Below are 12,913 nucleotides of genomic sequence, written 5' to 3'. Positions count from 1 at the left end.
ACCAGCGAATCCCGGCTGTTGTATGTTTTTGCTTTTATAATTTTTTTCTTTTGCAGACAGAGAGGTTCGAACGCAGTCTCTCAGTCAATTGTCTCTCCCCCCAGGCTTCGATCCAAATTCGTCGGTGTCAGTACCCTTACAGTTACGCTAGAGGATGGTCTATGTTATCAGCTGGCGCCAGACGCACTTGGATCAGTTCTGCCGAATCTGCAGTTCTTTAATCTTCCCTTGCAGAGCTCCCGAGCAGAGCCCCATATGCCAGAGATTCTCGCTGCTCTGAAACACGGATATAAACTACGGCAGGTCGAGATCAAGAGCAACCAGCACCGTATCGTATCATCAACGTGCTGCCCAATGGTCTCTACCAATGACAACGGCAATCCTTCTCTTTCTATTGCTCCTGCCATCGTGACTTTCATGATGTCCCTTTCCACCGGTTGATTGTGCCACTTTCCTGCTTCTGGTCCGGCATCACGACAATTTTTGGCCAATTCTGACTACATATTTCAAGGCTCCGGTGAGTGGACCTGGCACTACCCTGTGAGCTCCTGAGCTATAATCCTCAGCGAGTTGATGCAAATATCCCACGGCTTCAACTATACTGTCAGCAGCAACCCAGGCTTCTCGTACTGTCATTTCGAACGCAATTTTCGCAGGTTGACGAGACCCGAAATCACCGTGTCGTACACAGAAAGGAACAACAGAGCTTCGACATCGGGCTCTGGGGCTAGAGAATAGCGGCGTATCTCGCATTTTCTGCATCGGAATGAGTCAACAAAAGGTATCTCACAGACATTCATCAGTGTGGTGGACCCGGTCCTGGTCATTGTCTACCTCCAGGTGCCCCATGTCTACGGAGGGGGCCGCACGCTGTGGCCCAGGGCGGACGCGACGGTGGTCGTAGGGTACCAGGGCCGTGGCCCTCATGCCCCGGGGATCATGTGAAATCACATTAATTATGCTGGACACTTGGGCGATTGGGCATAGGAAGGCGCACTTGGCTATCCTCAAAAGACACTCTAACCCGGTCTATTACTGCTGCTCTTAGCAAATCAGGCTTGTCAGACGTTAAAACCTACGCAAATATCCAGCCCTTCTACATCCACGGCTTACTTGAACACGCACGTGGGATGATTATCTATCCAAACTTACGCAGAACTGCAAAAATATTCTGGTCATGATTCGGAACACAAATCGACCTGAAAAGCCTCGTCAAAGGCAAATGAGGCTTTGAAAATTCTGTTTCCCGGGTAAAATTCTGGATTGAAATTGATGAGACGACGATGGGAAAACGATGACACCATTTTCTGGGCTCGGATTGATATTCTAAATGGCTCCAAATGGATAGAAAGCAATGAGCGAGAGACGGGATACAAGAAACAGCAATGCTTGGTTGATATGCAGACACGGATGACTCTGTTCAAATTCTGAGGTCAAATATTCGGGAAAAAGTCTCCCAAAAGAAGATGATCGTGAAATTTACACAGCCAGAGCCACTTTCAAAGGTGATATCTGTTCTGCGGACTTTCTCATCCGTTCAGATCCCGATCGATATCAAAAACATCATCTCGTTCCTGGCTGTCTGAGACGAAGTTAATCCCATCGGGCTATAATGCTTTGGCTGAATATCTTCGAGTCAGCCCCATTATAGCACTTTATCGAAGAAAGGGAATACACGCAAAATTCCAACGAGAATTCCAATACAAACGATGACAAAAGACAATACACACATTGCTTCTGAGAAAGCATTTCAATCGGGACAATACAGTGCCTTTGAGAATCGATGATGATTTTATGAGGGCTCTTCACAGTCCTATTGAATGGGAAATCCACCATGAGTTGGACAAATGGAATGCTCGTCGCAGCAAACACCCCGAAGGAACGCCTTCCGTATTGCGACTCCTTTGACAAGCATGACCGGACCAATTCGAACCGTCTGCTGCTGGTTACTAAATTATGCAACCAATGGATCCCTAAACGCATCATTTACAACGTTCCGTCCAGGGATCGAAGCGGAAATTGGCCGTTTGGCTTTGACACGGACAATATACCCCGGAATATTCCCCAACTACGAGGGACGCTGGTAGTTGTGCGATATAATGGTCGCCTCGGCTTTTCAGTACGGATAGTCGCGGCGTATTATGTACTGTGAGGAGATCTGTCCGACCGTTTCAATCAGCTCTGCAATGTGAATCTGAATACTCTCTGTTCGTCGAGACCTCTGCTCGAGTTGACAATGAGGCGTGGAAAGGCTAGGAACTCAACATGGAAGCTGACAGAATTACAAAGTGTTCCATGGTGGGAACTCGATTCCTTGTTTCAAGCACAGTGATATCTTGTCTTTGACTCATGAGCAAAATCAAGCAGCTGGAATGACCACTAGGAGATCTCTGATACCTACAATACAGCGATTGTACTCATAATCATGAGGTACGGGCTGAGATTTCTGCGGTCTATAGCTCAATTATTTTTAATAAAACCAAACAAAAGTATAACCTTTTTATTATAATCAAGGGCGAAATCATCTCCGAAGCATAACAGAAGTAGAAGTGCCAACCCAATTGCGTCGGAATATTTTGTCGGAGCTTTTGCATTAAGGTGTTAAGCTTCCAAATATCTCACTATTTACAAGCATAGCTGTGTCACTTTTGCTTGCCTAACCAATGCAGCAAAACCGCAGATCAGAAAGTAAAATATCCAGACAGCCATGCGCTACAATACAGACCGGTTTTTGTGCGTAAGGAGGCCCCTTGCATGTGTATTTCCCAGTGGAAATATAATTCGATAGATCGATGCAAAGGGATGCTGTTTTGAAATTGGATGAGGCTGGGTGAAAGAAAAGAAAAGAAAAGAAAAAGAAAGAGAATTCTTGTAAGCCTGTCGCCCATGGAAAGCAATTGAAATTATCCGATCGGATCAAACAGCTCGATTCTCACGGGAAAAGCAACCCTAGGATCAAAAGAAATCATTTGTCCGACGAACATATTCCGTATAAGTACCATGTGTGGGCTCTCTGCGTTTCTGAATCTCCAAGGTAGGATTGAATCCACGCCGGGCCTCGACGAGATACCCCCAACAAAGGGTCATGTTGAGCTTGAGCAAAGCTTGGATATTATCCAGCATCGCGGGCCTGATGGTCGTGGTTTATGGTTGAGTCCTGACCGCAGAGTTGGTAAGTAGATGCTTTTTCATCTCCCACTGTTTCCTTTCATTTTCTGTGCCTCCAGGTCACCTTGCTTATTACCGAAACCAAATACTGAATCCTAGGCCTTGGTCATGTTCGTCTGTCAATCGTTGATCTCAGCCCCGGTGGTGATCAGCCATTTGTCGACGAGGAAGACGGGATATATGTCGTCGTGAATGGAGAACTCTACGGACACGAGCAATACCGCAGGGAGCTGGCAAACGAGTACAATTTTAAAGGTACAAGTGACTGCGAAATTGTCATTGCCTTGTACAAGCATTATGGACTATCTTTCCTGTCTCATTTGAGAGGCGAGTTTGCGCTGGTCTTGTGGGATGCTAAGCGCGAACGACTCTTCGCCGCACGAGACAGGTATGGCATTAAATCGCTGTATTATACGATTCATGAGAATCAGCTCTTGGTGGCAACGGAGATGAAGTGTTTCCTCAAGTTTGGGTGGAAGCCCCAGTGGTGTGTCGAGACACTTCGAGGGCACGCGTGGCAGTTTGGCCACAAGACCTTCTTCCGAGGGGTATACAAGGTAAGTTATTTAGCCCCCGGGGGGTGTCCGATGAGGTATTTTTGCTGATGGTTGCTAGGTCGCTCCGGCGCATTATTTGATTTGCGAGAAATATAGCAGTGAGATACAGCAGATGATGTATTGGGACACGGACTATCCGGACAAGGTTTGCGGACACCGCTCGAGTTACATGGAAGTATGTTTTCTGATATTCTGGTGTCTATTTAGCGGGTTCTGGAGACCCGTCCCGAAGCCGAGATGATAGAAGGCGTTAGAGAACGTCTTATCGAGGCCGTCAGGATCCGACTTCGTGCAGACGTGCCCGTTGGAGTGTATCTGAGCGGGGGCTTGGATTCCTCGTGCGTCGCTGGGATTATTGCCCATCTCATGAAACACGAAAGGGCCAAGCTTGGAAGTGACGATAGTGGCGACGTGTCGCTCTTACGATGTTTCACCATCCAGTTTGACAAGGATAGTGGTGCGGATGAGTCTGGTGAGTTTTCTGAAAGTTGTTCCATCAAGTAGATCCGCTGAGACCCGAGCAGATATTGCAGAGCGCACGGCTGAGTGGCTTGGGGCGGAATTTCACCCGGTTCATATGGATGAAACTGCTCTTGCATCTTGATTTGATGAAACTGTGTGGCATAGCGAGACGCCCTCGTGGGACGTTAATGGGATCACCAAGGTAGCCATGTCCGAGAAAGTTCATTCTTTGGGATTGAAAGTCGTCCTTGTCGGTATGTTGTCTCTACTCTCGAGATTCTTCTAGCTTTGATTGAGCAGTCAACACTGAACAAGCTTCCCATGAATAGGTCAAGGAGCGGACGAGCACTTTGGGGGCTACAATAACTTTCGACCTGACGCTGTACAGGAGCCTGACCTATCCTGGCCGGCATCATATCTTCCGGACGAGGAAAGAGAAAAGCTCTGGCATGATGTACAAGGAAGCTCCGGCGCAGTGGTTTCTGGTAGTACCGAGACTACATCCCCGTCTTCCACCGTGCGTATGGTAAATCATACGCAAACCATCAGGCAGTTGGCAAAAATTGGACAATTGCCATTTCTTCCTTGGGTAGACCATTACGCCTCTGCTGGAGATCCTGAAACCCTCTTGGCCGAGTCCATGGATCCCCGAGCGCGCGAGAAGATGCAAACCAAATGGCATCCTCTCCATACGTCGCAGTACATTTGGATGAAATCATATATGCCAACCATCAGTCTCCGCTATGTGGGTGACAACGTGGATATGGCCTACGGTGTTGAAGGTCGCCTGCCGTTCCTCGACCACCACCTGAATGAATATGCAAACCAGCTCCCGCCCAGTCTGAAGATGAAGTATGATCCAGCGACTCGTTCCTTCAACGAGAAATACATCCTGCGCGAAGCAATGCGTCCATTTATTACAGACGAGCTCTATACTCGTCGCAAAAAGCCATTTTCCGGACCCACGCAATTCAAGGAGAACGGACCGATTCACCGTACTTTCTTACGGTTGTTGACTAAGGAGGATATTGAGGGGCTTGGGTTCTTGGATTGGGGTACGATTCAAAGCTACCTCCAGAGAGCTTTTGGTGGAGAGGATCGGGTTGCGTTTAGGAAGGCAGTGTTGATTGCGCAGTTGTTGTCCTCATGCAGCAGTTTGGGGTCGAGACGGCAAAGCCACCCAACGATGTGGTTTCCCTTTAAATCCCCTTACAAGGCAGACAGATACAGGGTACTTTGAGGTAATTAAGAGGTAAACACCATGTCGCTCCTATTCAATTTCTGGGGTGGTCTTAATAGAAGTTGAACGGAACGGAAACTGTTTTTCTTTAAGAACTAAAAGATACCGCTTGGGGTTTTATTGTCAACTCAATGTCAAACAGATATTCATACCAATAGGACTCTACTTCCAAAAGCCATTACTCCCAGAGCTCCCAGGCAGCCAGTAACAATACAGCACATATTGAAAATTGCCCTTCTGTACATATCCTCCAGATACATACCGCCCATCGAGGCAATCATTTGCTCTGGTTTATTTCCACGAGGAAAGTCCTGGTCTGGAATATCCTTTTCCAAGAATCTGCCAAACGGTTAGTCGAACACCACACCGGATACAGACGAAGAGAGAAATAAACAAACCGGCACAGGGGCTCCCAGCCATCCTCTGCACGCCATTCCAGCAACTGGCTCTGGGGGACAAGGCCTCTGATCTTGGCACAATGTTGCTCGTACACCCATTTCCCATTGTTTTCCAACGAGCCATAAAAGTACGCCTGGACCATCTCTTCATAGTACCGCTTCCTCCAGTACAACTGGGCATCGAAATACGGCAAAACACGATATTTGAATCCCGCGTTAACCACGCCAAACGTACTCTTCGCGCTCTGGACCCATTTGCCCGAATCTCGCATGTTCAGAATGACCTTCGCATTGGGGTATGCTTGAACCATCTCCAAGGCCATTATGGCCACTGGTGAACCCGTCGCGGCAGTGCAGTCTCCAAGGATACAATCGAGGTCGCTGATGGTGATGTCACTGTCCCCTTGAGAACCTTTTGATGAGGAATTTCCTTTCCATTTGCGCCGTGCGAGCTTGACCCATGCTTCCCATGAAGGAGGGTCTGTCATCCCCATGTCAAAGCCATGGTATACTCGATTGTATCCCAGTGTTGATAGGGCTTTGCTGAGAGAGTCGGTTCCCGACCGCCCCATTCCCAAAGCGAGCACTTTCATGGGTTGGTGTCGGTGTAGAGAAGGGGGCAATGTCCCATACAGCCAGTGCTCCAATCTGTCCATGATTGGAAGGTTTTCCGGGATGACTATTTGATTGGGGTTGAAGAAGTAGAGAAAGCCGGGATTTCAAAGCCTCACTACAGTGTTGCTGATAAGTTATATTTCATGATTTTGAAGACGGTGTACCTTTCAAAAAAGAAAAAACAAACAAGGTGAAACAGGCAGGGAAAAGTCAAAAGTCGGTGAACATTAAGTTATGACAGCTCTACTCCGAGATTTGGAACCGATCCAGGGGATCACGCTGCTAATCAGGATGTCATTCCAGGAGTCTCAACGCCCAATGCGGTCACTGGCATATGACTGGTATATATTGCTATTCATGACACTAGTACGTAGTCGATCAGTATCCTGAATAGCAGAAGTGCGCTGTATATTTCTCAGTGTGCTTTGTCGGATTCGTCAGTTTACCTAGTAAAGCAATAGTCTAGTCTAGCTTTAACAATTCCTATTCAGTAATGATTCACAGAAGATAAGCGAGATAACCGTCTTGTGGCGTGAAGAAAGACAAATTGAGATCTGATGACATCCCCTGATCCAAATACAACGGAATGCCTGGTCATCAAAGCCAAGATTCAATTGCTGGATCGTCTATAGACAGACGTCACATTGTCGGATTTTATCCTGTGGAACATGCGTATTAGAAAGATGCAAGCAGATATTTTCGATATGAACCCTCTTGATGAAAATCATCCAGAAGGGGGCCCGTTAAGTTTGTCTACACAGGAATATCGAGCGCACTACTATACTTGATTAAGTAGTGATAGTGGTCAATAACAAGCTCTAGGACAGGGATGCAAGACTTACCAAGTTTATTGGGTGAAGCAAGTCGAACAATGCTTGGACGACTTGGGAGATGGAAGCTTAATGTACTCCGGTAGTTTTGGATACGCTCTATGGCTTTTCTAGTTTGAGGGATACTCGTATCCTACTCCATGGTTTTTAATCATTGACTCATCACATCTTTGGCTATATTCAACATTCATAAACTATCCTGTTCAATCCGTCATCCTGTACATAAAACCACGATCCCAATACTATGTCAAAAGATTCTCTCAAACCCATCCATAAACCCATATACATCCATAAATACATAACTCACCCCATCCATCCCCAATAAACTAAAAACACTCCTCCCCAAACCCCACAACCTTCCAAGCCATCCACCCCTGGTACGGATAACAAACCGCCCAATCACTCCTCACGGCCCCAACAAACCCCTCCTTCGAGCAACTGGCATCCTTAAACGTGCACAGATCATAATGCTTCTCGATCGGGCTCTTCCACGAGATACTGTCGATCTTGCCGGTGTCGAGGGTCGCCCCGTCGTCGGTCAGTGAGACGCAGCTGCGCGCGGCCACGCCCGAGCGGTGGTATAGGGATACGTCGAAGTTGGAGCTGTTGGGGGAGCAGCCGGGGCTGAGGAGGTGGAGGTCCCACTTTCTTGGGTTTAGTTTTGGTTTTGGAAAAGGTAGGGGTGGGTTTTATTTATGGAAAGGGGGTTGCGTTTGATGCTGGAATTTAGAGGGGATAGTGGTGGTTTAGGGGTGGTTGCCGACTTACGTTTCTAGGCTTGAGGACTTGGAATTCGGCGGAGAGCGCCAGAGTGCTGGTTAGAGCTGTGAGGAGGGTTGGGATGTGCATTTTGGTGGATTCTTGGGTGGTTCTTTAGGTAGATGGATGTATATACTGGAACTAAAGAACGCCAGGAAGATTAAGTTAAATGGGTAAAAGGGAAAGGAAAGAAGAAATATTATACGCAGATGAACCAGAACAAAGTCCAAGGACTTCGACTCCTTTTATTCTTGGGTGAGCAGAATTGCTTTTCTCAGTTTTCAGCGTCCCTGAGACTGACGAGACTGGCCAGACCAGCCCGATCGTCCTCGGATCCGCTCGTTTAAAACCCGACGAATCGAATTTCGCGGGCGGAGTTCCCATTGGCGGCGCAGATCGAGGAGCTGCTGCAGTGTAACCATCCGCTTTGTTTGACCAGCTGAATTCGAAATGGAGGTGATTGAGATGGCACTCTAGAGATATTTTATCTATTCATACATCCCCTCCGGACTGCATTCATGGAAGCAATCACGCGAAGGTAAAGATTGTGGTAGCTAGGTAGTAGCTAATATGTAAATCCAAAGTCTAAGTACCGCCAGCACACTCGAAGAACCCAAGTCCTGCGCCTTATTGACGACCAGGGGCTAAGCGCCACGCACGCAGAGGGAGATTCTGCAGTTTCAATACGGCCGGCTTGATGAACAGAATGAATGTAACGGTACCGATCAGCACGCAGAGGATGTTGGTGGTGTAGTAGCCATCCCGGATGGTGTGACAAGTGCCACCACCGTTGACGCAGAGCGCCTTATCCGGCTCCAGAGCGCAGGAGAAGGCCGACGTGACGAGGTCACCTTTCAGTTCCTCCGCGGGGGGTGGCACGGAGGGAGGCACGCAGTTGGCTTCCGTGAACATGTCCACCAGCTTGAGAATAAAGTATCGAGGGAAGGTTCCACCAAGGTTGGAGACCCTAATATGAGTTAGTCGTTGAATAGAAAAGATAAAAGGGAAAGAAAATGATAGGCACTCACGTAGCCAACATGGTCATGTAGGTCCCTCCAATGGCAGGGTCGGCGATGCGCGCATGGAAGGCCGACACGGCCACGAACATGACCGTGTTCATAAAGGTCGAGACCACATGCTCGCCAATCACAGCCAGCAGGTACCAGAAGGGCACGTCCGTTCCGGAGGGGAAGACCATCACGGTGGCCTGAGCCAACACGGCGGCTGCCAATCGGCCCATAAACGCCCAGCACCACAGCCGCATGGGCGTGTACTCGGTCGACCACTTGCCGGCGTAGTACCCCAGACAGATCTCAAAAGGGAAGTCGATCAGCACCACCAGCGCCATGTTGTCTTGGCCGAAGCCCTTGTCCAGCAGTTTCAAGCTCGTCACGCCGTCGTTGGCCTGGAAGCCGATCTTGGCGATCAGGTGCACCATGATGATGGTCTGGATGTTCTTCAATTTCAGCACGTTCCACATGCTGCGGTATACATCCATGATGCTATCCCGGTCCTGCGTCTTGTCTTCCTTCTTCATCATCGCCAGACAGAGAGTGACGACCAGATACGCCCATCCCCAGAATGTCAGATACGTGCCCAGCGACAGAAGACCCTCGTCCGCCGGGATCGTCCGGAACCAGCGGTTGGCGAATTCCTTCGAATTGAACGCCAGGAACACGGTGTACGACAAGAAATGACCGGCCGTCAATCCGACCGTCTGCGCAGTGGACGCGTAGGAGATGTTAGGCGGCGACATCAGGGTGATGGCCCATCCATCCACGGCAATATCCTGCGTGGCGCAGAAAAAGACCAGCAGGAACCACCAGTATGTGAAGTTCCAGACGCCCGCGCCCCCATTGGCACCCGCCTGCTCCATCATCGGCCCGATGCGTCCTCCCAGATAGATCATGGCCAGGCCGGCGATGACCTGCACGGGGGTGATCCAACTCTTGCGGCGACCGAACCGGCGACTCCATACGGCGTCGACGATGGGACTCCACAGCAGTTTCAACGAGTAGGGATACGACGCCAGCGAGAAGACCCCGATCTGGCCGTACGAGAGGTACGGTTTCAGCAGGAAGGGGACCGAGCCGGTCGCCAGACCCATGGGCACACCCTGCAGGAAGTATAGCACGCAGAGCAGCAGGAAATTCCTGCGGTCGCTGCGCGGCAAATTGGCGAAGCTGGTGGTGGTCAGGGCGGGCGTTTGCGGGGTGATAGGGGGATCGTGGTCGAGGGAGAAACTGGGGCGCTGCATGAGGCGCGAGGCGCGGGCGGTGGTAGAGGACTCGGAGGTGTCCCTCTTGCGCATTTCGACGTTGAAATTCATCTCGTCGTTCCCATGCCCGTTGGTTTCGATGGTCAAAGCCGGCTTGGAGCGACGCTTGGAGACCGTCCGAACCTTGCGCTTCATCTGTGCACTGCGGCCGCGAGGGAGGAGGGAGTCGTCGTCGGCGGAGTTGGAGTCGGAGGGAGGAAGGTCCAGGGAGGAGGAGGAAGAGGGATGGCGGCGGTGGTCCGTTCGGGGAGTTAGATATCGATGTTCGCGTTCACCCTTGTCCGTGCTGCATGCTAAACGGTCGAGTTCCACTTCTGCAGAATGGCGATGGCGATCGGAGGACTCAGCAGGAACATGGAGGGAGGGAGAAGAGGAGGCAGGGTGGGATGCGGAGGGACGAGAGAAACGAGAGGCAGGATGCATCCACCGTGGCAAAGGAAAGGAGTCTTCTGGAATTCGGGGATGATTGTTTTCCGATGAACAAGCTGGCCTCAACTTTATTCGCTGCGTTTCGCTGGTATCTTTGTAAGATGCTGCCATTGGCCAATCAGCCCCGCCAAATGACTCCGCCTCGCCTGCCGACCCCTCACGTGATGCCCACCCTGCCGATCCGGTTTGCGCATTGCCCAAACAGGCCGTCGCCGCCCAGTCGGGAAGGTGTTTCCAGAAGCGATCGTCGGAATTACTCATGCCTGATACTGCCTTAGAAATCATCATGACTTTTTCAGTCTACCTATATGTACCAGGTAGGTATGGACATCACATAATCCAATACATCAGACCAAATCAATACCTCGCCAAGCTCACCCACCTGCCCGCTGCAAGGGACCGCCCAGCTACCGATTCCAAGACTCGCCTGCATATCCATCAACCTCGTATCTAGTCCATATGCAATCATCCCATCAAACCCAATCTAATTCCCCTCCGGAACATGCGCCGTCACCTCAATCTCCACCCTCATATCATCCTCCCCGAGACGCGTCACCCCCACACAAGTCCAAATCGGCTGATGATCCGGCATGTACCGCTTGAAGTTCCGGACCATGGCGTCCAGCGCCTCGTCGTTGATCGGCACATGGTACGAGTTCACCCGGAACACCTGGCTCCAGCCCTTTCCGCCCGCGTGCTTCAGGTTCAGCTCGACGTTTGCGAACGCCTGGTCGATCTGCGCGTTGATCTCGCGGTAGAAGATCCCCGTTGAGGGGTCCCAGCCTCCTATTGGGGGTTTAGTTCATGTTTGTTGTAGGTGAGTAGGGAGGGAGAGGGATATGGGATAGATGGGGGGATGGATGTAGATATGGTGTGAATGGAGGGTTCAGACCTTGTCCGGCACATTCGATGCGATCGCCCACGCGCACGGCCTGGCTGTAGCGGAAGTTCTCTTGGTTTCGGGTGCCTACGCCGGGGTAGTTGTAGTATGTTAGGTGGGACATTGTTGTGCTGTGCTTGATGCTTCGGCTGGGGACAAGAACGTAGGAGTCCAGATAGCTCGGTGGGTCGATGGTATATGTTGCTTGGAATAGAGTAAGACGTAGTAAATGATTGATCCAATGGCTTGAATTAACTGCTGGGTGGTTAAAAACTTCATATAAGTATCGTTGCATTGCAGTCGCCTTCAGAAAATGATAATTATTAAGCGGGGTCCAGCGGAATACATATTCCGTCACCACTTCGTCAACCCACAGAATAGGCAGAGGGCAGATTTTTACCTCATACGGGCACCTCGGACAATCGGGATTTGGTGCTAGATAGTGAGGAAGCCGAGGGGGTTATTTGGGTTGGTTAAAGGCATTTCATTAGTCAGTCTTCTATATAGGATGGATTTTATTAAAGTCGACTCAAGGTTAAAGTACTGGTTTAAGTTAGCACAGCTTAGTTATAAACCATGCTCTCCTAGTAGTGTCGACACTTTGTAGCCGAGGAACAAAAATCGATATACTGGAGTAGAATGATGTCAAGGTAATACATAAGAAGATCATCTAGTAAGGTGGAGGCAGTCTAATCTACTATGAAGATCAGATACAAGCCTTACTGGGAGCGACATAAGCAAAAAGCTGAAACGAGGTGCTTAAGCTTGGCAGCAAATGGTCCAGAGTAAAAGCTATCGCATCAGCGGCATTTGAATCGTCAGAAGGTTATATTTGGGCTAAAGGCTCGTGGTTTTGTTGTTGTGAGGGTAGATGATCCACTGGTTGGGCTGATGGATCGTTGGCCAGGGACGACTCGAGTTGGGGGTTCTGTTATCAACAAAATTTAATGGGTATTGGGATGTAAATGATACAAAGTAATGTCCTGAATAGAAGGATATGAAATGGCCCATTAGACCAGAGATCAATTGCGACAGGGACATGAACTGGTCCCATTGAAGAGGCGGACTGTTTCCAGCCTCACGTTGGATTGGATACACCGAAATAAACGAAAGGCTCATTGGAAATACAGACTGACACCAGCTTCGCGATGGTCAGAGCAGTATGCGACGCGACGCGATGCAATGCAGTGCGATGCAGTCAAGAAGTGCATGAACATACAAATCAATTCAATCAATGAATCAACGATGAATGAACCCTGCAAAGGAGATCAAACCACCATTCCCAAACACCCTCAGC

At 49.6% G+C, this 12,913-nt stretch overlaps 4 protein-coding genes across 4 annotated transcripts; 1 reads left to right on the top strand and 3 right to left on the bottom strand.

Annotated features, from left to right (window-relative positions):
* Positions 1-3,000: 3,000 nt before the first annotated feature.
* Positions 3,001-5,427, top strand: P170DRAFT_444523 (asparagine synthetase B family protein; the record flags this gene model as incomplete). Its single annotated transcript, XM_024850638.1, has 7 exons — positions 3,001-3,172; positions 3,268-3,725; positions 3,784-3,870; positions 3,933-4,197; positions 4,250-4,296; positions 4,357-4,441; positions 4,517-5,427. The coding sequence occupies 7 exons, from the start codon at positions 3,001-3,003 to the stop codon at positions 5,425-5,427; spliced, it is 2,025 nt and encodes a 674-aa protein (XP_024707866.1).
* A 277-nt stretch (positions 5,428-5,704) lies between these two features.
* On the bottom strand, positions 5,705-6,481 carry P170DRAFT_402845 (sulfotransferase family protein; the record flags this gene model as incomplete). Its single annotated transcript, XM_024846449.1, has 1 exon — positions 5,705-6,481. The coding sequence occupies one exon, from the start codon at positions 6,479-6,481 to the stop codon at positions 5,705-5,707; it is 777 nt and encodes a 258-aa protein (XP_024707865.1).
* A 946-nt stretch (positions 6,482-7,427) lies between these two features.
* Positions 7,428-8,175, bottom strand: P170DRAFT_434282 (uncharacterized protein). The gene is made up of 2 exons (XM_024848679.1): positions 8,039-8,175; positions 7,428-7,914 (listed from the first exon to the last, which is right to left on the bottom strand). The coding sequence occupies exons 1-2, from the start codon at positions 8,117-8,119 to the stop codon at positions 7,597-7,599; spliced, it is 399 nt and encodes a 132-aa protein (XP_024707864.1). The 5' UTR covers positions 8,120-8,175; the 3' UTR covers positions 7,428-7,596.
* A 481-nt stretch (positions 8,176-8,656) lies between these two features.
* On the bottom strand, positions 8,657-11,740 carry P170DRAFT_423412 (SD08430p; the record flags this gene model as incomplete). The annotated part of the gene is made up of 5 exons (XM_024847506.1): positions 8,657-8,996; positions 9,058-10,600; positions 10,898-11,036; positions 11,251-11,522; positions 11,629-11,740. The coding sequence occupies 5 exons, from the start codon at positions 11,738-11,740 to the stop codon at positions 8,657-8,659; spliced, it is 2,406 nt and encodes an 801-aa protein (XP_024707863.1).
* Between the last annotated feature and the right edge of the window lie 1,173 nt (positions 11,741-12,913).

This window comes from Aspergillus steynii (assembly GCF_002849105.1).
Source record: "Aspergillus steynii IBT 23096 chromosome Unknown P170scaffold_2, whole genome shotgun sequence".
NCBI lineage: Eukaryota > Fungi > Ascomycota > Eurotiomycetes > Eurotiales > Aspergillaceae > Aspergillus > Aspergillus steynii.
Note: the sequence above shows the minus strand (reverse complement) of the source record. Positions and strands in the feature narration are given on the sequence as shown.

Excerpts from the sequence above, each read along its gene's own strand:
- P170DRAFT_434282 (XM_024848679.1), bottom strand. The coding sequence starts at position 8,119 with ATGCACATCCCAACCCTCCTCACAGCTCTAACCAGCACTCTGGCGCTC. Across the intron at positions 7,915-8,038 it reads AAGTCCTCAAGCCTAGAAAC|TGGGACCTCCACCTCCTCAG; the intron begins GTAAGTCGGCAA and ends AACCCAAGAAAG.